The sequence below is a fragment of the Onychostoma macrolepis genome, chromosome 18, assembly GCF_012432095.1.
Source record: "Onychostoma macrolepis isolate SWU-2019 chromosome 18, ASM1243209v1, whole genome shotgun sequence".
Lineage (NCBI taxonomy): Eukaryota > Metazoa > Chordata > Actinopteri > Cypriniformes > Cyprinidae > Onychostoma > Onychostoma macrolepis.
Window position 1 is genome coordinate 10496977 of NC_081172.1, and position 22876 is coordinate 10519852.

A 22876-nucleotide genomic window follows, 5' to 3' on the forward strand; every position below is an offset into this window, starting at 1 on the left:
GTCTTTTATCTAAGGTGACCAACTAATTATAAAGTACTCTTAACTAATTAATGTAATGCATAATACAAAATGGCTTATTTCATTGGACATTGGACAAAAAAACCCCCAGAAGGCATAATATAAATATAACTCGCAATCTAATGGAAGGAAGACAGATTTTAATTTGAATCTGAATTATTTAGGAAAAGGGCAAACTGATAAGAACAAAAAATATATGATATTCAACAATGGATACCCCACCTCTGAAACATTATGAAAACTCTCTCAATACAGTGAGAAGGAATGATTATTTCAATGAAAGACAATATGGTACAAGATATTACAAAAATAATGCTTTAGGGATCCTTTTGGATCCTAGTTTTACATTCATATATTTTCTCTGGGATATTTTACAATGTGGCATTTGGTAGCAAATATCTACATGACACCCAATCCTGTTCATCTTGCTGGAATACAGGGGCTATAAAATCTGTAATATACATCTTGTAGTGCTGTACACTAAGAAATGAAGGCTACTTTGCAGCCGTTGTGTGTTGTTTCTTTTAAGTGGCTGTGGCCGTTTGAGACGACGTGATCTTGTCTGTGTGTGCATCTTGGTGAGGTCTGAGGTGACTCAAGAATTCCATATTCACTGGTTTCTAAAGCTGTTGACAGTTCAGTGACTGTGTTGAGACCCAGAATCTCGCTCACTGAATGGGGCAAGTCCTTAGAGGGAATCAGAAGAGATTCAAAACTTGTATTAATGGGATAAAATAAATCACATAATACTGATTAAAAAAGAAAAAAGAAAAAAAGTGTTATAGATCACATACCCCACTATCTGCAATCATGCTTAGGACATACCTTACAATTCTTTATCTGCATGCAGATAGCTTCAGATTTGCTAAGGATTTCTTCGATGTCCAGTTTCATGGAGAGTTCGTTTATATGCTGTAAAGAAAACATAATAGGTGAACAATTTCTCTACATGCTAATTTATGTATGTTATAAAATGTTGATACACACAAAACAGTTCAGATTTTAGGGCCAGTATGATTTTTTTTTTAAATGTTTTTTTTTTTTTTCATGGAAGTCTCTAATGCTCAACAAGGTTGCATTTGATTAAAAATACAGAAAACTAATATTGTAAACTATTATTACATTTTCAAAAAAGTTTTTCATTTGAATATATTTTAAATTGTAATTTAGCAAAGGTTTTCCACAGTCTTTAATCCAGTCTAGTGTCACATGATCCTTCATAAATCATTCTAATATGCTGATTTGGCGCTCAAGAAACATTTCTTGTTAAATGTCTTGTTAAATGTTAAAAATGGTTGTGCTATGTAATATTATTTGTTGGAAACCATAATATATATATTTTTTAGGATTTTTTTTTTATGTATAGAAAGTTTAAATTTAAATATTTTGTAACATTATAAAAGTTCTTAAACATCAATGCATCCTTGCTAAATTGAAGAATTAATTTAACATTTCAAAATTGTAATTAAAAAAAATTTGAATGGTAGTTTGTAAGATACAGTTAATACTAACCTTTAGGATTTCATTGAATCCATATTTTCTGTCCATAATTTTTTGTTTCTCTGAGTCTAAAATGGCACAGCACACCAGAAGGTGAAAGTTTTGGCAAGGCAGTCTGGTCCACATGACCTGAAGGAGAAAATATAAATTGAATAAAACATTACATCAAATGCCAAAATAACACTTAAAGTGCCCCTATTATGGATTTTTGAAAATTACCTTTCATGCAGTAAGACAGCTCTAAGTGAATGAAAACATCCTGCAAAGTTTTAAATCTGAAAGTGCACCGTGTATAAAGTTATTGTCTCTCAAAAGAAAGAGTCAGCTCTGAATCATTGAAACGAGTCGTTTTTAAAACGAATCCCAAGCTGTTTCATGTTGTCGTCAACATGAAACATTAGCATATTGCCTGCCCATTGGTGCGCGTGCAGACCTGGGAAAACTTGATTTTTGCATTGGTCTGAATGAAAATGCAAATTAATTATTCGCCACTAGGGGCAGCTTTTAGAGTGTTAAAAATAGCTGTTTCCCTGGTAACGGCTGTACACAAAGCACTCACAAACACTGCTTTAAATGAAATCGACCAATCACCGCAGATTAGTGTCACGCAAAGGAGGGGTTTAGAAAAATGAATCGTTGAACGAATCGTTTGAGAGTCGTTGAGCAAATAAGGTAAAAATAAATGCATATTATAAGAAAATGAAAGTGTTTTTTGACCTTGCATGCATGTCAACCTGTTGTTGGGTACTCCCAAAACCAAAATATGAACCTTTCATGACTCATAATAGGGGCACTTTAATCAAGTATTATCAAAATTATCACAGGCAATGGCTACATTGTACTGTGAAACAGAGAAATGGTACAGATGGCCATATCTGTATCCAAAAGATAAAACAACAACGGATAGTTATTACACACCTCCCAAAGGCGAAGGACGTCCTGAAAATGTAGCTCTCTCTTGAATCGGATCAATAACCAGCGAAAACAGAAATATAAGTACCCAGAATCCTGTGCCTCTGTAAAATCAAATAAACACATAAATAAACACAATGGCTACTTAATGGTCACAGAATTAAAATATTAACATTAATGAAAAAGACTATTTCTAATAAGTCTTCCTCTGGGTATCTTACCTAGGTAGTTCCAGAAGGCCAGGTCTAGCAACCGAAGCAAAGTGCTGAGTTGGATTAGTTGGGTCTTCATCCCCTGCATCTGCTCTTCAAAGTTTTCATGCTGTGACAAAAATGAGTGATTTAAAAAAAAAATCTCCTGGACAACTACAAGTAAACCATTTGTAGGTTGACTAGATCCATTTAATGTGCTTGCACACAACAGTAATAGCGTGAGGACAGAAACATGCTTTATTGATGCAGCCAAATATTCTCATACACAGCAGACGCAAGAGTGCTAAAGAGAGATGTGCTGTAATAAACACACTGCATTACCATTTCATCCATGAAGGAAACAAAACACCAGAAGGCATCCACTTCATTCTCCATCACAAAGAGAATGGGAGAGAGCAGATCACTCATGCCCTGCACGTACCCTGCACAGAAACAGGAAACTGGGTAAATAAAAGCATCTCTACAATAAAAAGCACTTAAGATTATCCATAATCTAAATAATTGAATGTGCAATTAAAATCACATTGACATAAACCAAAGGATTTCAGATGATTGGTAAAAACAAGGTATCAGCATGGGAGTTTACGTAACAGTAGATGATATTTTTTATTAAGAGAAGCTGCACTGAACGATGATTCAAACACGTGTAGTCACTTGCCTAAATCAAAGTCATACATGCAGTACGTCATCAGGATGTCATGTAGTAATATCAAGCCAGGGTTGTCCAGGCCTTCGTAAAACTTGTTATTTCGGTCAGTTCGGTTCACATCTTTTTCTAAAGAGATTCAACAACCACAAATTGAGCTTCATTCAGGTAATGAAAAGGTGCAAGGAAATATACCTTGAAAACATTTTTAAAACAACCAAAGAATAAAACTTGTGATGTAATTAAATACATACCAATAAGGCTCCTATAATCTCGTAACCTTGAGTTTCTCCTTTCCTGCTCCTCGCTTACTGACTTCCACTGGAGCTTCATTCTGAAGTATTCATCACTGTTGATAGATGAACACATGATCGTATGTATGCTTAATCTGATAAGAAGAGAGCTTTAAATCAAACGCTGATTGAAACATACATACGTTTTTCTCTTTTGCAGGAGCTTCCTTTCTTCATGAGTGCTGTTCCATGGAAAATAGCCGAGCAAAAATTTCCAGGCCTCCCTCCTCACTGCGTGGCAAAGACCCTGTTGAGAACAAATCAGCAGCCTTGATAAGCTACATCCTCTGAAATATTTAAAAACAGGTCTACTAAACATGTCTAAACAGGTGAAAGGAGGTGGACAAGAACTCACAGGAAAAATAGGACACCACAACAAGCTCGTCTCAGACTTGTCTCATTTCCAAATCAAGTCGCGGTGTTTGAACATATAAAATGTAGTGTTTTATATTGCATTTATATTTAAATCCACCCAAATGTATCAGACTGGGATACTGAAATGCTGTACCTTTAATGCATCTATAATGCTTTGTTACTGATGTAGAATGAGTGAAACAATGTACCATTCAAAAGTCTCAGCAAGGTCAGTAAGATTTTTTTTTTTTTTAAGTACATTCATTCATCAAGGATGCATTAAATTGATAAATAGTGTAAGAAGAGACATTACATTGTTACAAAAAAATCAATTTCAAATAAATGCTGTCCTTTTGAACTTTCGATTCATCAAAGAATCCAGAAAAATGTGCTGCTTCATATTTTTGGAAACCCTGATACAACTAGCACCAAATTAGCATATTTGAATGATTTCTTTAAAAAAATCATGTGACACCCATGACCAGAGTAATGGCTGCTGGAAATTCAGCTGTCATCACAATAATAAATTACAAATGTGTTACAAAGTTAAAACGTTTTCTTATCTTTGACCTTGTTTCTCCTCTTGTTAACCTTTGTGGAAAGGTCACAAGTTCCTTTTTTTTTTACATGATTTACCCATCTGTCTTTGTTCTGCATCATAAAGGAAATCACATACCCTACCTAACATTTATTTGATGTGTAAAAACGTTTTAACTTTGTAACACATTTGTAAATGTTAGGTAGGGTAAGTGATTTCCTTTATGATGCAGAACAAAGACAGATGGGTAAATCATGTAAAAAAAAAAAGGAACTTGTGACCTAAACATTTGCAATATACCACAAAGGTTAACAAGAGGAGAAACAAGGTCAAAGATAAGGTGACAAAACCACAAGCAAAGAGAAGCTGAAGACTACAGTGAAAAAGGGGAAGAGTGTTAGAAGACCACAACAGCATAAGCAACAGACAAAGGATATCCTGTGGGTCAGGTAGGTAGGTAGATTAATGAGCTAGAGGAAGATATTCAAAGCAATTTCTTACCCCTTTAAATATCAAATCCTTTAAGTGAGGTACGTTGGTTATTATTCCCTCTGAGTCCTGATACTTTGCCCATTCTTCCATTGTTACTGGTTCCCTTCTTTGCACCTCTGGCCTCGGTCCCAGATCAAGCTGGAACACAAACACCTCAAATCAATTTACCATAACAGTATTTTTTATACAGGATTGCTCATATAGTCTGTCTGTGTCTAGACTCAACTAAGGGGCCGTTTACATGACAACGTTTTCAGCCAAAAACGGGAAACTTTTTGTGTATTTTGCCTGTTCGCTTACACGACAATGGCGTTTCGGGAACTGAAAACGCATAATTTTGAAAACGGGTTTCAAAGTGCAACAAAACAAACAAAAATTTTTAAATGCAAGTTTTTGACTACATCGTTGTTGTGTAAACGTAGCCTAAGTCAACGTTTGGGCTGCAATTAGATCTGCACTCACTCTGGTGATGACTTCAAATCCAGGCTCTTCCTGCTGGTTAATCTCTAGTCCAGGAATGAGTTCTCCCAACAAATCTGCCACCTCCTCAGAAGGCCGCTGGTGACACTCTAATTCAGGCACCCGAAACGCGTCAAAGAGGTAGTTTGTGACTTTAGAGAAGCCACCCAGCGTTGTTGTATAAGGATCTTTCTTGAATTTCTGGTTGGAAAGTGAGATAATAGTGTGAAGACTACTTTCGATCACATAAATTAACATTTTTACATGGTTACTCTTACGAATCAATTATTTTGTAAATCACAAACCTGTACAAAGCCATAGTTTGTATCATCCAGAAGATTCTCAAAGGACTGTGAGAAGGTTTTGCTGTAGGTGCTGACAATCAAGACACTTTCATCATCAGGACTCCTTTAAAAGACAGAAACAACTATATTAACATTCATTGTATAGCCTTAAAGTATACCATCAATAATTTCAAGAGTACAAATAACAACAAGTATTTGAATTGTAAACATATGACATAACTGGCCATATCGCTCTGTGGTTTGAATGACGGGAGAAGCCGAGCAAACCAAGCCAAGCCTATGTTTCATTATGGAGACTCAGATAAGAACTTTAATAACAGCTATCTTTTCCTCGGCAGCACTGAAATCAGCGTGCTTACTGGTGGATTTAATCTGGTGTGATATTTAACGCAGGGGAGAGTGTCTTCCTGTCCCTTTCATAAAGCCTTAACTCTAAACGAACAGCTGCTGTTCGACCTTACATGAATCACGCTCTCGGCCTCTCGCCACAGAACACATGCTAGACTTCCTCAAAGGTGCCGAGATACTCCGTCTCGTTTGCATGCAGATTGGGTTACAGTTTGATGTGTTCTGTTTTAAAGGACGAAATCTTTGGATAAAGAATTCTGTGAGTCACAGAGAGTAATATTAGTGCCTGTGGTATTTAGTGAATTAAAAGGTCAGGGGTCACTTTTAAGATAAAAACAGGAAGAATTAAAAATGTAAGCCATATTCATTCAGAGGAAGATGTCTGACAGTCCACACAAGAATTTGTAAAAGCTAATATGCTTATTAATGCTCTCAGAAACAAAAAGACATGAGGTGCATTTCAAATAGCACACTTTTCTATGCCTTTTTTAGTATTCATAGTGTGAATGAGGAGTTCACACTGAAAATACCAAAAAGAAAAAGTGCAAAAACATTGAACCCTGGAGGAAAGGAAATTTTGGCCACTTCATGCACTTGGCTGTTGTAACTTTCCTTACGAAGTGGAAGGGGAGAGAAAGGTGTAATTTACTAACAACACTTGCACCAAAATGGGTTAATACATGACATTTTTGGGCGTTAATTAATAGTGCAAATGGTAGTAAACTACCGCAAACCTTAGTAAATCACCTTGTATGACTCATTTAAATACTCTCCTCCCATTAATAAAAAGGGTTTAAGTTGGCGCAAGTGGTTAGTTAACCTGGCACCAAATCTGGTAACAGGGTATTTTTTCCAATAATTTAACCCGAATTTAAAATCATTCCATGGATCTAACCCCACAACGTGCACAGAAATACATTAAATAAGTGTGTGGGTTCTGTGCAGCACTGTTTATAATGTATTCAAAATCATTTATAAAATGTCTGTAACTCATGACTGCACTCTACTGGGCTTATGCTGCAATAAAAACAGCATTGGCAAACAATTCATAAATAGAATGATATTGAAATAGATATTACGCAATATTTGCCTACAGCTGAGTCACAGATTATGCCTGACCTATTTAGACTAAATCAACCCTTGACACTTCACTTACTCGTTGATCTGAACTGATTTCCTCAGGCTATCCAGGAATGTTGCGCTCCCTCCCTGGTGGAAATGAATAGCTGGCAGTGCTGTGCCATCCTTCAAGCGGAAAGTGATGTATGACCAGCCCTCACATTTGACTGTGATAGACCTGAGGTCACACACATTAAAAGAGAAGGCCCACTTGTTCCGGTCATTAGTGTGGTTTGATCCACCTGTGACAATATGACAATAAATTATAATCTTGGTTACTGTTACAGATTTCCATCTTCTGGTTTAGGAAAAAAGTACCAGACATATAATTCACTGACTGATGCACAAGATAACATGCTGAAACATGTTAGGTACTGAGTAAAGTGCATAGTGACAGCAATTTTGATTTTTAAAGCATTTTAACCACATTTGACCTATAGAAGTGCAACTGTTTACCATCTCCATGTGCGTGGACTTTTCTCCGGAATGAAACAGCATTGATCATGTCCCACTCTGTTTCATAGCTCAGCTGATGGTCAATAGGACGGTGAGGGTTGTCTTCTGAACTCTGAGTCCACTCCACCACTGAGCTGGAGTCCTTCACACAATCAGACAAACAAAAATCAGGTTATCCTTATCCAGAACTATGAAGAATCATAAAATACCAGTACAGAGCACAGATGAACTGCAGAAGTGATTTGAACTCACAGTCAACATTAATATGCAAACTCTCACAGATGAAACAGGAAATGCATAATTTATGAATGAACTAACAAACCTTGCAGGCACACAGCATGTTTGAGGGATCTGCATCCTCCAGTGGTTTATATTCCACAAGGGTTTCACCATCCTACATTTAAAGAAGAAAATATTAGAGATATTGGGAGATACTGATAGACAGATACACTACCATTTACACATTTTTAAAAGTTGTTGTTTTTTCAGCAAGGAAGCATTAAATTGATCAGAAGTGATAGTAAAGACATTTAAAATGTTGCACCAGATTTCTATCTTAAAGGAATAGAAACTCATAGGTTTGGAACTGAGGGTGAGTAAATGATGATTTTTCGTGAACTATTAATATTACAAAAATGTTGTTCTTTTGAACTTTCTATTCAACAATGAATCTTGAAAAAATTTACAGTTTTATTCAAATGAATGATTATAATAAGAAGAAATGTTTCGTGAGCAGCTGTCCTAACAATGACACAAGAATGTGGTATAACAGCTTATGTATGTCACAATGACCCAGTTAAGGTAAATCATAATAATTCTAAAACCATACTCTCATTAAATCTAAATAATGTCAATAGCAAGAAATAAAGCAACTGACAAAATCCATACCTTATCAACAATCCTGAGGAACCCTGATATTAAATCCTGATCCTCAGATTCATCTGGGGATGAGTGAATGAAGACTCCCTCGTGTTCAAACACCACCTGAAAAACAAAGTATGTGTTACCAGAACATTATACAGTTTGATTTACAGTGACCAGAGATATTATTCTCTCTAAATAGGTCACTAAAACAAACATTTCAAGATCCTGTTATGGTACTCCGCGCCCTGTGCCTTAAAAGGCAAGTAAGTCTGCAGCCTGAGGCTTGAACTTAAGGAGCAAAAAGCTCCTGTCATACTGACACAAACAGAATGTTCTTGTAGGCTCCCTTACAATAAAAAACATGAAACTGATCACTGCAAAACTAAAAATAACCCTTGGAAAACAACCTTGCAATAACTTGCACCACTTGAGCATTGCACATAGTTTCATGTTAAGATTTCCATATTAAATCTGTGTAGTATTGGTAGATGTAATTGGTAAGTCACTCAACCATCAAAACATTTTGGTGGTAAAGGTACTTGCTCATGCATAAATAACAGACACGAGAAAACGATGAAGTTCTGTAGTGCCAAGAAATAGCTCATTATGAGAATTGGAAATATTGAAAGCTAGTTTCCTTATGGACTGAATTCACCTGAATCAGATGATAAACTATTGGTCTATCGGGCAACTCAAAACATGTTTTTGATCTAGATTATGATCTTCATTAACCTGCCAGGCAGCTCATGACTCAACACTAGTTAAGCACAGACACAACGGTGATTTTTTTTATTTTACTGTCTAAACGGCCCAAATACGATCAAAATTGCGGTCGTGCCGTAACTGGCAGCGTAAACGCTTCTTCTGACACCCGTGTTTTTCGCAGTTTTATCAGCTGTATGTCAGGGTGTTTGGGAGTTAGCAGCCAGGCTAACTGTTGCTAAACACAGCAGTTTATCAGACCAGTCTATCATCTATTTCCCAGCACCGACAGCTCAAAAAGCTAGTCAAACAGAATATCTACGCCTCAACCCACCTAAAAACACCGGTAAAATTGAGCTATTTGTCGTTTTGACCGTGTATTGACTTAGAAAACTGCATGCTCTGTACCTTGGGAGGAGTTGTGGCCGCCATGTCGACTGCTAAATAGACGACGTAGCACCGCTCACGTGCCTGTCAGAGGTCCACAACAACACTGACGAGTCATTTTCCGCATGGCCAACGCCACGCATGCGCACACACACATTTCAAAACGCTTAATAATAGGTTTAATTATAAGTTTAATAATAATAATAATCATCATCATCATCATTATTAGAGGTTTGCAGTGGTTGCCCCGAAACCGCTTCACATTTGTTTACATTTAGCTTAGTTTTTTTTCGTTTGTTTTCGTGTTAATAATTTTTTATTTATATACTTTAGTAATATTATATTTATATATTTACCTGTTAATTTACTTTAAAAAAACAAACAAACAAAAATTCTAACTTCGTGACGTTGCCGAGTGAAATCACAAACTGAAAAAGCTATCGAGTTTTTCTGTATTTGTAAGTTGTATAATTGGGAAATATAAATAGTTTATGTCTTCTTTTGTCTAGGTTGTGTTTTCTTGAGTATCCTTGAGTCATTTTATTTTCCTTTCTTTCTCTTGTTTTCCTGAGAGTCATCTTTTTTAATTAGATTTTTAACAAGAAGAAACAGTTACAAAACATATACATTTATATGCATACTAATCGACTAGATATAGGGCCTACTTCTTACAACAAAAATTAGTCATAGGCTATAACTATTATGTATTATCTTTTTTTCAGACAGAAATGTCATCTTAGCTTTACTGTTGTTCTTTATAAAAATATGGAATCATAAAAATCTTTAAGTTAGTGGAAAACTCACATTACATCTAATATTGGGTACAACAGACATATATTTTACTTTATGTATGTTATATTTTCTGGACAGAGTAAGAACTTTAATTGTATCGTTAGTCTCCAATCTCTAATAAACAATTGTATCAAAATTCATATACAAGACTATTGTATTAGTTGTCTGAATTAATTTGTCAGAAACCTCAAAAACAATTAACGAAATTTGAGGGAAAAAAAACTAAAATTATTAACTACACCTAAAAAAAAGGCAAGCTTTACGAAAGGCTTTCGCAATGCACTGGCTCCACAATATTTGCAGACGAACCTCGATTGCCCTCTACTGGTTCACACCACAGCGAGACTTTTATTTTGAAATGTAACTCGCACTGGCGGGAAACCTGTGAGGGGCTACTGTCATGATCATGCACAACAACGGATCTGAGAAGTGAGTGTATTTATGAATGTAGCATATTTCCGTGCATTCATGTAGACAGTCAGTTGTGGAGTAAAGGTAATATTTGACTTGTTTATTTTTGTCAACGTTTCAGATGAGCAGGAAGAATTTTGCGATTTGTAAATCCTGACACAGAGGAAACAGATGAAGGAATGGTTCAAATAGTCATCTCGAGGTTGGTGCGAAGACTTAAGCTATGTTTTTACAGGTCATGATCTAAAAGTGCTTGTTGAAAACGGTTTTCGGTGTGTTTTGCAGTAAAGCTGGTGAAGGTCCAGCTGAATGGCTGCTGGTGGAGCTTCAGGGAGAAATGGTGTCCAGACAGAATACTGGACTTGCAGGAAATCTGATGGGAGACCTGCACTATACAAAAGAGGTTTGTCTTTAGTATAAAGACAGTAATAAAGAGAAGAAATTGTATTTTTGCAGTACATTATGAAGTACTTTTTATTCCACACTATTTGAAGGCAGTTTGGACTAAATATGGAAACATATCAAATGGAAAAACACTAATATTAATCTATTTACCTATGGTAAATTCTTGACTTGTCCTCTCTCCAAGGGTCTACCGGTGCTAATAGTCGGACATCACATCCTTTATGGCAAACAGGTCAAACTGGAGAAGCCCTTTGCTGTTCTGATGAAGCACTCTGGACTCCCTCAGGATGGAGAGGAAGTGATGGAAACCAACCAAGAGAAACCAACATATTACACTGTTTTCGCCCTCATCAAAAAGAAGCTCATCTTTAAAACCCGACCCAAACCCATCATCACTAATGTGCCAAAGAAGGTATAACTTATGTTCGGATATCAGAGAATGACTGATCAGCACAGAATTCTAGATTTGTAACTAAATGTGAATATAAATGTTGTTTTGAATGGTGGATTGATATCTTTGTGCATTGTTGTCAGGAATGAGTAATTGACAATAACATTGAACAAAATACAAATATTCTAAGTAATGTAAGTAATAGGCCTAACGTGAATTTGAAAATCAGAAAAGAAAGAAAATGCTCTCTTTTGAATGGAAGTTTATTGTATCAAAACATCAGTTACAAGTGTTTGCAAAAATAATTACATGGGAAATGTACAAATTTAAAGAATGCATGTACATAAATACATAAAACATAATATGTAAAGTTCATGTGAGATTAAAAAGACCATGATGGCCATTTCTAGGTATTGTACATTGTGGAAGTACAGGTTAGCTGTGACACACAGACTAAATGGTGACGTTTCATCAACACTTGAATATTTTATTTTGTGAGTAGACGTAAGCTGCCAGTGGCGATCTGTAAAACAACTGTGCATTTTGGTTAAAAACACTTAACCTCTTCTATTATGGATTGTGAATAATTTATTATTCTCTAATCTGTACAGTGTTATGAAAATAACTTAACATGTTTCCCATAAAATAAAGTTTCCTAGGAAAATGCGTCAGGATTCTTGCATGTTTAAAATATCTTTGAATTTTACATTACAAAAATATATATTACTTTACAATAAACTCGAAAATGTATGAGCTAGTTTTTACTGATAATTAAAATGAATCATCTACATATTAATTGGCTGTGTTTGGCAGACAGCAGAGCAAAACTTTTTTTCCCACTGTAAATGTGGCTCTGTTTCTACCGCTTGTATATTGCTTAAACCCAATTTGTCAAAGTATAATTTTTAAGCCCCGCACTATGTTCCTGAGGAGCATATCAGTCTTAAAAGTTTGGCACCCAGTCTACAACTGAATTGCATAAAATCTGAAAACACACAAATGTGAACAATGCAATTCCAAGTTTGATTGTAAACATGATATAGCTCTGGTTTCATAATTGCATTGTGTCATCAGAGTCATCATCTTATTTTTGCAGCCTTAAAGGACGCTGCAGTCCACAGCAGTTCACTGTTAAGACACAGTTATCACATGTAATGCACAAGCAAAAGCTTCTCTCTAAACTTGCACACATATGCACACTAGCCTCAGTGTTTAGATCTCTGCCAGAGTTTAATGTGTGTTTTGGGGGGAAGGGAGCAGAAAAAGTTAGCGTTTGCATTCACAGCGAACTGCTACTGAAGTAAATCTACTAATTGTTGCATGGGTGGGCTGAGGGTGGAAAAACAGCCCACTGTACACCTTTGATTCATATATATAGTAATCTTTAAAACCACCTAACTTTGCATACCATAAATAAGTTACTTAAGTTCACTTTTTTTGTATTTGTCTTTCTAGCTAACTGAACATCTTAAACTAATGGGAATAATATAGTAAGTTTATGTATTACAGGAAAGGGTCGTAAGAATTTGCAAAGGTGGTCAGACTCTGTAACATCTGGCTAACATGCAGAATTGGCTAACACATACTTTATCAATAATTAGTTTGGGGTGAGAAAAAGCAGCAAATATCATCAAGTCTACATGCTTCATTACCTGTTGAGATCATTTTTAACATGAGAGGCATGAATGAAATATTAAATTATAAACCTCAATAGAAAATGACTATTAAAAATGCTATTCAAAGTCTGTAAACAAAAGTGTAATGTGTAAAGTTTCAGGCAGTATAACTGGAAAATCTTTTTCATGTAATGTAACACCGTTTATGCTTTGAAGTTGTCAAGACTGAGGGGAAAAAATGTAATAATTTAAGTATCACTGTCCATGTTAGTTATGTCACTGGTGTCACCACCTATAATGAAAATAATAATAAAAAAACATTATCATGTAATGGTAAAAGGAGAATGGGAATACAAATTGGTGATCAATCTTTCCTCGCTGGAACAAAACATTCTAGATGCTCCAGAAAATCCTCTTTGGTTGCCTGACATTATCCTTTTCACTGGAACTGGATGTTACTTGATATTCTTGAACTGTAAACATGTACAGTGTAGTAAATCTTTGTGGAGAACCATAAAATTCTCATTTAAATACTGTTGGTTCTATCTATCATGTTACCCCACAAAAGTATGGGTAGCACCACTATGATAAAATACAGAATTATGCTGGATTGTCAGATAAAGGACATTAAAATACTGACTGGGTTTGGCGAGCTTAGTGTCTTACGCAGGTTTCCTCAAGTGTTGGCACACACCTGTCTATGCTCGACAGTTCACATTCTATAGAGTTATAAGTCCAAGCACCAAAATAAACTATTAACCTAATATGAGTCTGTCAGCTTAATTACATTAACTTACCACTCTTACACTAACCTTTGGCTCAACTTTTTGTTCCCACCTTGGCTGGCCGGCCGCCTCCTTATTGTGTGCTTTAAAATCACGAGAAGCACCATTCCTGATTTCAGCTTATGTAAATTATGGCTCTCATAAAAACCCCATGGTTTAAAACTTCTCAAGTAGCCATAGCTAACAACTTAGCTAACATAGCTAAAAAATAACCATCTAACAACCGACGTTCTTGGACTTAGACATGATCCATAATTATAACCAGGATTGCAGCACCAGGTAAGGACGGGGCCATTTCAAATGAGCCCTGACAGCATGTAGAGAGCATGTCTTTTGGAGAGACCATGCTAGGCTTCGGCATAGGATAGGTGATACTGTTCCTCTCTTTTGTTACAGCGCTTGGCCACTATGGCCAGGTAGAGCACCAGGAGTATAAGCCAGTAACAGGCATAGAGAATGGTGCCTGCGATGAGAAGAGCCTTTTCTGTCTCACTAAAGGGCTCTTGAACCTCACAGTAAATGGTGTAAACCACGCCACCGAGCAGTATGGCTGCCCACACGGTCACAGGCACAGCACCAATAAGGTTTACCACTATCTTTTTCCTGCCTGATGTTCCCCAACCTGCTTTGTTAATAGTCAACAGAGCAAAGATCTTAGCAGGCAGCAGGCTTGACATGTAAAGTAGTGAATACAGTGACATGAAGATCATGACAAGCCTACCCCGCAGGAAGCAGGCATAGGTGGCTTTCACTATGCCCACCAGCTGGACTGTTAGCAAGAAGAGCAAGATGTTCCACAACCGGCCTCGGTAGAAAAGGTGGATGACTGTAGCCACCAGAAAGAAGGGGAAGAACCCGGTGACCACAGATTCATAGGTCATCCAGAGGCTGTGCTTGTGGAACCAAAGGGCATTGTAGAGCCACTCTCGAAAGTAAGACTTGCTCCAGCGAGTCTGCTGGTTGAGCCAGCGCAGATATTGCGTGGGGGTCTCGGTTTGGCATTGTGAGCGTGCCGTGAACTTGGTTTTGTAGCCGAAGCTGAGGACGCGGTTGGTGAGGTGCCGATCATCTCCGAAGCTGCACTTGCTTCCTAGGAAGGTCTGGTGATACCAGGGCTCCAGGAACTGCTGGAGGAGAGAGTTGCGATACATTCCCAGAGGTCCACTGATGCACTGCACACATCCGAAGTAAGACTGACAGGCCCGCTCCACGTTGAAAGCCATCCAGTAACGGACACTGCTCAGGAAGGAGATCCAGGAGTCGTACTTGTTCAGAATCTGAAAGAGACAATGGAACTCTTGGTAGGTGTTCTATAAAGAGGAAACTTGCTGGAAAATGTCTCCGTTGTTGAAAGTGACATAAAATAGGCAAACTTCTCACCTGAACATCTCCTCCAACCCCACCCACTTCTGGATCTTCCTCTAGAACCTTCAGCATCTCAATGGTGCATGCTGGATCAAGTACAGTGTCTGAATCACATACCTGCAAACAAAACCAAGAGATACTGTATATACAATGATTTAGAATACTTCTCGGCAACTTCAACTCATATACAACTGTTTCCCTTTTTTCAAGTGAGGCTGATGTTGGCAATGATTGTCTGAACAATGCAAGGACTGTTGCAAAGAACTAGTGGCACCACAAACATTGGCTCACAGATGTTTCAAGGTCATCTTTGTTTCTAAAGATATCAGTCATATGTTGAACAATGAAAGGCTGATGACAGCACAGGTGTGCTCAGGACTACAGGTGAAGGTAAGAAGACTGATCTTTGACCTCAGTTCTGCAAGGATTCGGATTACAGTGACATTGAGGGAACTCATGAAGAGCGACAGTAAATGGTTGGCTCACCAATATTAAAACCCAATGTTTTTGAAAGTCTAAGGGCCAGATTTACTAAAAAATGTAAATTAGCACGGGAGTGCAATTCCAAAACAGTGCCAATGGGCATGGAAATTTCTGAAAGTGATTTACTGATAATGTGCAAATTAAAGAACACAGACGCAACATCTCATTTACATATCGACCAACACAATATACCCTGTGCAGCACAAATTAGCGTAGTTGCAAATAAGCAGAGCCGACGCTCATCAGGTGCGGATGTCTACTTGCCACACAGCAGCAAAATAGTTTAAGACATGCTTTTTTGAGGCGTTAAATAATGGCGAAAATACCAGTAATTTGACGAGCGCAAATGTTAATAAACCGTGTTGCATGATTCATTAATACTCCCATAAATTTTGCATCTGAAAGGGAAACTCCTACAAATGCATATTCAATAAGGTCAGGCGCAAAAATAATTGTCCATGCCTTCTCAGTGCTAATTCTTCACTGCGCGTCTTTAGTAAATCTTGACAGTACTATGTTAATGCCAAAAGACGGTTTGCGCTGGCGTTTGTAAATCTGGCCCCAAGTCATTCGCCCTTCTGAGAGCAACAAGCAAGCATGTCTGGAATGGATGTTCTTTATTCCTATTATTTTAGTTGTATTATTGTGTGAACATTTATTCAGGGAGGATTCTTTACGTTTTATTACATTTTAGGTTTTTGTGGGGTCAAGACCTACCTGTATGTAATCCACAGTATCTCCCAGTGCTTTGAAGGCTGTATACATGACCTCCCTCTTGCCACCCCACTCTTGCATGATGCAGGAATAACGGCAGCTTCGCACCACCCTGGCCACCCGTGCAGCCTCCTCGGCATGCAACACGCCTTTCCCTCCTCCCCCATCCCCGTCGCAATGGTAATTCCCCTTCCACACCACACAGCCTGTCTGCTCCACTCCCCCCATCACTTCCTGGAAGATGTCCATCATGTAGCCATCCTCCTGCCTATTCCCATCCACCACCAGCACTACTTTAAGCCCGGGAAAAGAAATGCGGCGAATGCTCCGAAGACACTTGCGAAGGTAGTCCGGATCCTCCTGATAGGCTGCGATGCAGAGGGCCACAGTGCGCCGCAGGTGCTGGGGTCTGGAGGGGCCACGCATTTGCCGGTGCTCCAGGTAGGCGAAGAGGCTTTGCAGGAGGAGGTGGAGGGACAGAAAGGCACCGTACAAGCCAAAAGACAGGTGGTGCTGCTCGGTGTGGATGAACTGGTAACCTGTCACATAAGCCAGTAGGATAGCGAAAAGCACCACTGCCGCGAATAGAGTGGTGATGAAGATCCGCAACGTAGTGCCAAAGCGAGAGGGCATCTGAAAAGAGAAAAAAAGATAACATAATGAACATAATGACATAACATAATTAATTATTTCAAATTAGAGTGAATCTCATGATGACACGAGTACCCCAGTATAAAAAAAAATGATATATATACACACAAACTTTTTCAAACTTAATCTGATGCATTTATGTAATGTTGTACTTTTGAGTTTGTTTGTAATTCCTAATGTAATTATTCCCAATTATTAAATAATAATATTTTATCACTACATGTTATATGAAAATCATCTCATATAAACATTTTTTTCAATAAATTGTACAATCAAATACTACCATGATGTATACCTTTATTTATTTATTAATAAATAAATGCATTTATTTGACAGGCTTTGTGAAATTCACAGATTATTAGAACGATTAAAATGTTGAATGGATTTAAAAAAACTTGGCAACAACTGACATTGTGACAATACTACAAACTCCATGTGAAACTCTCTCTCAGTCACTCTCACTCTCTCTCTCTCTCTCTCTCTCTCTATTTTCTCTTTGTCTCTCACTTTTTTCCCTCATTCTCTCAGGTTAATGACTTTAATTAAAGGCTAGGCTGAGTTTGGCAGGTAATCAGTGGCACCCAGACGAGGGAACAATCCCCCCCTTTCATTCATTCAATTGCCTCCTGCTCCCCGTTTCATGAAAGAAAGAGCTGCTTCACTCAGTGCCCTTATATCATAACAGCCACCGCAATGGAGAAGAGCGGCAGAAATAACGTTGACTTCCACTGAAGTGGCTGTTGATTTTTCCTCCACAGTAACTGACTGTTCCCACAGTTATTTACAGCTGCGCCAGCGCAGTACTTAGCTGTTTTACGTCATATAACTCCAAGAAACACATAACTGATCCTTTCACATTAGCAATTTGGGTTTATCTTTAACAGACAAAAATCCCAAATATTGCTTTTGCGCTATAATGGATTTATCCCCTTCTCATCTTGTCCTATACATTTTCCTATGATGTGAACAAAGACAGACCGTATAGACCCTGAGGGTCAGATAGAGACAGCAGGCAGATACAGAGTGGTATGTTTGACCCTAATTAGAGGGAATCTTCCTCCGGAGGCTTGTTCTCTCAGAGGGATGGGTGTGAAGAAGAGCCCTATGTCAAACAAGACACAAACCATCACTCAGTCTCCAAACACTAGAAACAAACCCACAACCATATGTGTGATGAAAGGTGTTCAAACTACAGCCTTTGATCACTAGGATTGTTACATCAACTCAGGATGAGCAACCAAGATTAGTGGCAAATGCGTTTATTTGCTGCATTGCATTCTGCATAACCCCTGTATGTCACAGTGTATGCCTGTATATAACGACTGAAAATTAATCATCTTAATTTTCGGCAAATATAAGAGGTCAGAGGTCAATGGTTACTCACTGTTGTCATGATGAAATATTCACAGCCCAGGTGGAGATCAGTCCATGTGAGCTCAATTATCTCAGATCCTTAGTTATGCCTTCAATAAATCTATTATATTCCATAAGCTGCAGGACGTTGTTTTCAGGTCTGTTTCTCTTGTGAGTAATGCTGGGGATGATCATGGGTAATCATGCATTCTCAGCCCTGACAGAAGCAGACAGGATCACAGGTGCATTGCAGGTTGGTATGGGGGTGACCAGCCGAAGCTTCTTGCCCTGAGATAGTCTGTATTCTCAGGTGTGGTCCAGATAGAATGAGGACTTTGGATGCGAGACAGGACACTGACAAAGGGAGGAGGTGGGAGAGGAATGAAGGGGGGCTGGGAATCACCAGGACTGAAGAGGGAGGGCAGCAGGTGAGAGGAAGTGAGATGAATGGCTGGAAGGGAGAGCATGATGTGTTTGGGTAAATTGAGAATGTGCCAATACATTGAATTAATGTGCATTACAATTGAAATAATGAACAAATGAGACTGTCAGATACAGAATACGTTTAAACTTTTTAAACAGCATTCTCCACACCACAGTCATATGTCATAGCTATTCAATGATATGTCTTGGCTTGCTATATTGGTAATGGGTCAGCGATGTTATGTTTTTTTTTTTTTTTTTTTTTGCCCTGGATCTATTAAGTTATTCAAAAATACATTAAAAATATAATTCATTTAACAAATGTAAATGACTTGAATACATTTCTTTTATGATAAACATGGCTTCAGTTTCTTAAATTTTGATTAATTCAATTCGGATACTTTTTAAATTCAAAAAAGACATTCAAAAATATTTATATAAAAAAAAGTTAATATTGTTAACATTCGTTAATGTTTCATAATATTTTAATAAATATGTTATTGATATTTTAAAAACGTTCATATGACAAATCAAAGTGAATGTGGCAAGCTGTTTTGTCACGTGACAAAAAGGCAACCACCATGTAAACAAAAAAAAATACATTTCTAAATTACATTTGGCACATTTTTTAACAGGACTTTTAAATAATTTCTCCTTATTTGTCACTGAAACTAATAAAGATAACATTTAAATTTGAGAGCTTTAGAGAAAAGTGTAGAAATAATAGAAAACAATAAAATAAAACACTAGGGGGCACCTATCCTCTCACATCCAACATCCAAAACACCCAGAGTCATGTATTACTCATGTTTTAATCATTTAATGTTCACATTCTATTACATACAAATATTTAACAGGATTAAAATGATTCTGCACATTATCCCAGCAAATAATGTTAAATCAAACTTAATAAAACACATCAGATTTGCATGTTGAACGCATTGAACTCACATGTAATATTTACCAAGTCTTTTTTTAAATTATGTGCTGGGGTGAATCTTGAATATTTGCTCATTATTCTGGTCCCAAACAAACTGGACAAACTCCAGAAGCATTTTTCAAAACTCTAACCAGAAACCTTGTGTTGTCAATGTACTGTATGATGGCATGGAAAGCTAAACAGACGTCAATTTCCTTAATCGGGCAACAACCCTTAAAACACAAATTCTGAAGCTTTCCTGTTTTACCCTGTCCTGCTGCCCACTTATTTACTCACTAATAAGGGTGCCAAGAAACAGAGGGCCTTATTCCACTAGAACTAAGTTTCTAATTACTAAAAACACACATATGAGATCTTAAAAATCCCACACATTCTCTCAAGTTCAATACTAAAAGCTATCCATAACCATTTGTTGCAAGTTATTTAATGCAGCAGTGATTTTTTTAGTACCTCGTACAAACACAAGCTTACAGTAGCCTATTTGTGCAAAAACACACCTACCCACCCAACCAAAAACTCCATGCTTTGACTCTCTCTCAATTTTAGTATCACACACACATAAAACCACACAATGAACACATGACAGAGCTCTCAAGCTGCATGCTTTCATTTTTCATCCACTCCCACAATACATACAGACACAAGATGAAACTCAAGTTGAATTAAACGTCTCTTACCTTCCCAGCCCCACAGCTGTGACGGTGGGCTCTCTCTCTTTCTCTCTCAGTCTCTCTGAGCCGGTGTGTGTGCGAGTGTGTGTCTGCCAGGCGTCTGCTCCGCTCCTCTCCACCACAGTGGAGCACAGCACCGTCCTTGTTCAGCCTCCTGCTCACACTACATCTTTATTCCAGCCACACTTAATTCAGGAGATCCCTTTTCCAAAAATACAGCACCATTACCCTCCGCCTCCTCTGCTTCCCTCCCCTTCTTTTTGTGTCTCTCCCTCCCTCTCCTCCCGAGGCATGAAGGCCTCTGCTATCAGCTGTGAATTAAGTTCTCACCTGGTGCGAGGAGGCTGGGGGTCCGCTGGTGGACCTCATGCCTCTGTGTCGGTGCTGTACTGCAGTGGCATCGTTCTGCAGTGCAGCCCGAAATCCTTCAAGGTCCCTTCTCTGTGATTTTCCCCCTGCTCTGCAGTGCAGCCAACCTTCAACAAGACTCGGGACTGTTTGAGCAGGCACCCTCTTCTCTTGGCTACACACACACCCTCTCAATGCATCCTTTATTGGGTTATTTATTTATCTATCACCCCTCCCTGCACCCCTCCTGCTGGCAGCCTGCAGGTCCAACACCGGCTGATGAAGAGATCTGCGAGAGAAGGAAGAGAAAGATAGACTGCAGCAAGATCGGACATAATCAATATCCACGGCATCTCCAAACATTCCAATCTCAGTTGTGTCTTCCTCCGGCACCCAATGAAAACTTGCTCTGTTTTCGAAACGGTCCCCCCGAAATTCACCGGCCAGGTAAAACACGCTCACGCCCTTTCTCTTTCCGACTCTGCTGCGTGGCAGGAGGAGTAATTAACGTAATGGCTCTTTCATGGCTGAGTAGCAGTTGTGGGAAGGTTATTATGGCGGCTGTGGGGAAGGAAGGTGAAAGTGTGACTCTCCATCGGCCTGGCTTCAGTGCTGTGCAGCGGCGTCACTGATTTACCCCTTACTGTGGAAACGTCTTTGGATCCTAACCAGAGATGCAATTATAAGAGACACCTCAAGAGCCTGTGAGGTTTCTTTGCAGAAACACGAAGACAAAGTTTACGACTTCCAACCGGGCAGCTGAACATTACACAGCCATTATATTAGCCAACACATTCTGAATATGGCTTTAAATACAAGTGCAATAAACAAAACAAAAAAAGTTGACTTATCAAAACGTGGACAAAATCCATTCTCTCTGACTCTTAGAATTAAACAGGCTGTTCATTTTTGCTATTTTGCCTTTAAGGCTGCAATATAAGCTTTATATTACAGGCAAACTGAGCATCCCTACTTTGCCATGCTTTGCAGACAGCTGAAATTTACTGCCAGGTGTAATATAATTTACACCAATACATAGAGTAACTGCTCTATCCATCAATAACTGCCTTTCGCAAAGCCTGCATTGCATTGTGACAGAATCACAAAATAATGCAATTCAACATGGTAGTTTACTGTATCACACTGAAGAAGGCCCAAAACATGTCTTTTTCCTCTTTGTGTTTAATAAAAACAGTGAATAAACTCTGATCTGGTTTTTAATGCAAAGTCACAAAACAATCCAAAATAAAATGTTAAAACTGGACTAAAACGATCAAGGATACTTCCAATTGTTGGCATCCTTCGGAAGTATCTGCAGAGCTGTAGGTGCTACACACAGTCAAAAAAAAAAAAAAAAAAAAGGGGACACAAAGTTTAACAATCTACCTCTGATTTTTTGTTTTGATTGTTATTCAAATGTTTAGGAATGATATCTATCCCGGTTTCTCCTTATTCTCTAAGTTTCTGAACACAGAAAATGCATTGTTAACGTAAACATGGTCAACATGAAATCTAAATTGGCCTTTAGATGTCTACTAAATTTTTACTTTCTAAAAGAGCGTTACTGGTCTTGTGAATGTTTCATCTGTGCATTTTTATTTTTTTTTCAAAATGTAATAACTGCAGCATTTAGGCATTGTTTTAGCTAACTCTCATTCAGTCTGGCTCCATTGTTATTGAACGCCCCCAAAATTCCTGTCCTACATTGTTTCCTGCTTCACTCAGAAATACTTAAAGGGATAGTTTACTCAAACATAAATATTCTGCCATCATATACTCACTTCCATGTTGTTCCAAACCTGTATGACTGAATTCTGTGAAACACACACAAAAAACATTTTAAAGAATGTTTGTTACCAATCAGTTTTGATATCCATGGACTTCAAAAGATTCAAGTGTGCTTACACTGACTTTAAAACAGTC

General features: G+C 38.0%; 3 protein-coding genes across 4 annotated transcripts; 1 reads left to right on the plus strand and 2 right to left on the minus strand.

Annotated features, from left to right (window-relative positions):
• Positions 1–138: 138 nt before the first annotated feature.
• Positions 139–9752, minus strand: tbc1d15 (TBC1 domain family, member 15). The gene is made up of 17 exons (XM_058751449.1): positions 9627–9752; positions 8541–8636; positions 7975–8046; positions 7653–7794; positions 7234–7438; positions 5730–5832; positions 5428–5625; positions 4975–5103; positions 3725–3828; positions 3543–3637; positions 3301–3417; positions 2964–3064; positions 2652–2751; positions 2437–2534; positions 1531–1647; positions 844–930; positions 139–705 (listed from the first exon to the last, which is right to left on the minus strand). Exons 1-17 carry the CDS (start codon positions 9648–9650, stop codon positions 499–501), a joined length of 1995 nt encoding a protein of 664 aa, XP_058607432.1. The 5' UTR covers positions 9651–9752; the 3' UTR covers positions 139–498.
• Positions 9753–10699: 947 nt separating this feature from the next.
• On the plus strand, positions 10700–12250 carry chtf8 (CTF8, chromosome transmission fidelity factor 8 homolog (S. cerevisiae)). The gene is made up of 4 exons (XM_058751515.1): positions 10700–10826; positions 10930–11010; positions 11094–11211; positions 11398–12250. Exons 2-4 carry the CDS (start codon positions 10988–10990, stop codon positions 11629–11631), a joined length of 375 nt encoding a protein of 124 aa, XP_058607498.1. The 5' UTR covers positions 10700–10826; positions 10930–10987; the 3' UTR covers positions 11632–12250.
• A 186-nt stretch (positions 12251–12436) lies between these two features.
• On the minus strand, positions 12437–22274 carry has3 (hyaluronan synthase 3). 2 transcript variants are annotated; one of them, XM_058751513.1, is made up of 6 exons: positions 20936–22274; positions 20612–20807; positions 18603–19022; positions 16571–17200; positions 15386–15487; positions 12437–15282 (listed from the first exon to the last, which is right to left on the minus strand). In XM_058751513.1, the coding sequence occupies exons 3-6, from the start codon at positions 18609–18611 to the stop codon at positions 14353–14355; spliced, it is 1671 nt and encodes a 556-aa protein (XP_058607496.1). In that variant the 5' UTR covers positions 18612–19022; positions 20612–20807; positions 20936–22274; the 3' UTR covers positions 12437–14352. The 2 variants fall into 2 exon arrangements, with proteins under 2 accessions (XP_058607496.1, XP_058607497.1); XM_058751514.1 differs by lacking the exon at positions 18603–19022.
• Positions 22275–22876: the final 602 nt, after the last annotated feature.

What these genes read in the sequence shown, in the direction of transcription:
- chtf8 (XM_058751515.1), top strand. Translation starts at nt 10,988, where the DNA reads ATGGTTCAAATAGTCATCTCGAG. An exon ending in GTTCAAATAGTCATCTCGAG is followed by an intron (nt 11,011 to 11,093) that starts GTTGGTGCGAAG and finishes TGTGTTTTGCAG; the next exon opens with TAAAGCTGGTGAAGGTCCAG. An exon ending in ACCTGCACTATACAAAAGAG is followed by an intron (nt 11,212 to 11,397) that starts GTTTGTCTTTAG and finishes CCTCTCTCCAAG; the next exon opens with GGTCTACCGGTGCTAATAGT.
- tbc1d15 (XM_058751449.1), bottom strand. Translation starts at nt 9,650, where the DNA reads ATGGCGGCCACAACTCCTCCCAAG. An exon ending in CTCCTGCAAAAGAGAAAAAC is followed by an intron (nt 3,638 to 3,724) that starts GTATGTATGTTT and finishes ATCTATCAACAG; the next exon opens with TGATGAATACTTCAGAATGA. An exon ending in ACGTCCTTCGCCTTTGGGAG is followed by an intron (nt 1,648 to 2,436) that starts GTGTGTAATAAC and finishes TTTCTCCTTCAG; the next exon opens with GTCATGTGGACCAGACTGCC.
- has3 (XM_058751513.1), bottom strand. An exon ending in ATACTGTGGATTACATACAG is followed by an intron (nt 15,488 to 16,570) that starts GTAGGTCTTGAC and finishes TTTTGTTTGCAG; the next exon opens with GTATGTGATTCAGACACTGT. An exon ending in GGGTTGGAGGAGATGTTCAG is followed by an intron (nt 15,283 to 15,385) that starts GTGAGAAGTTTG and finishes TGTCTCTTTCAG; the next exon opens with ATTCTGAACAAGTACGACTC.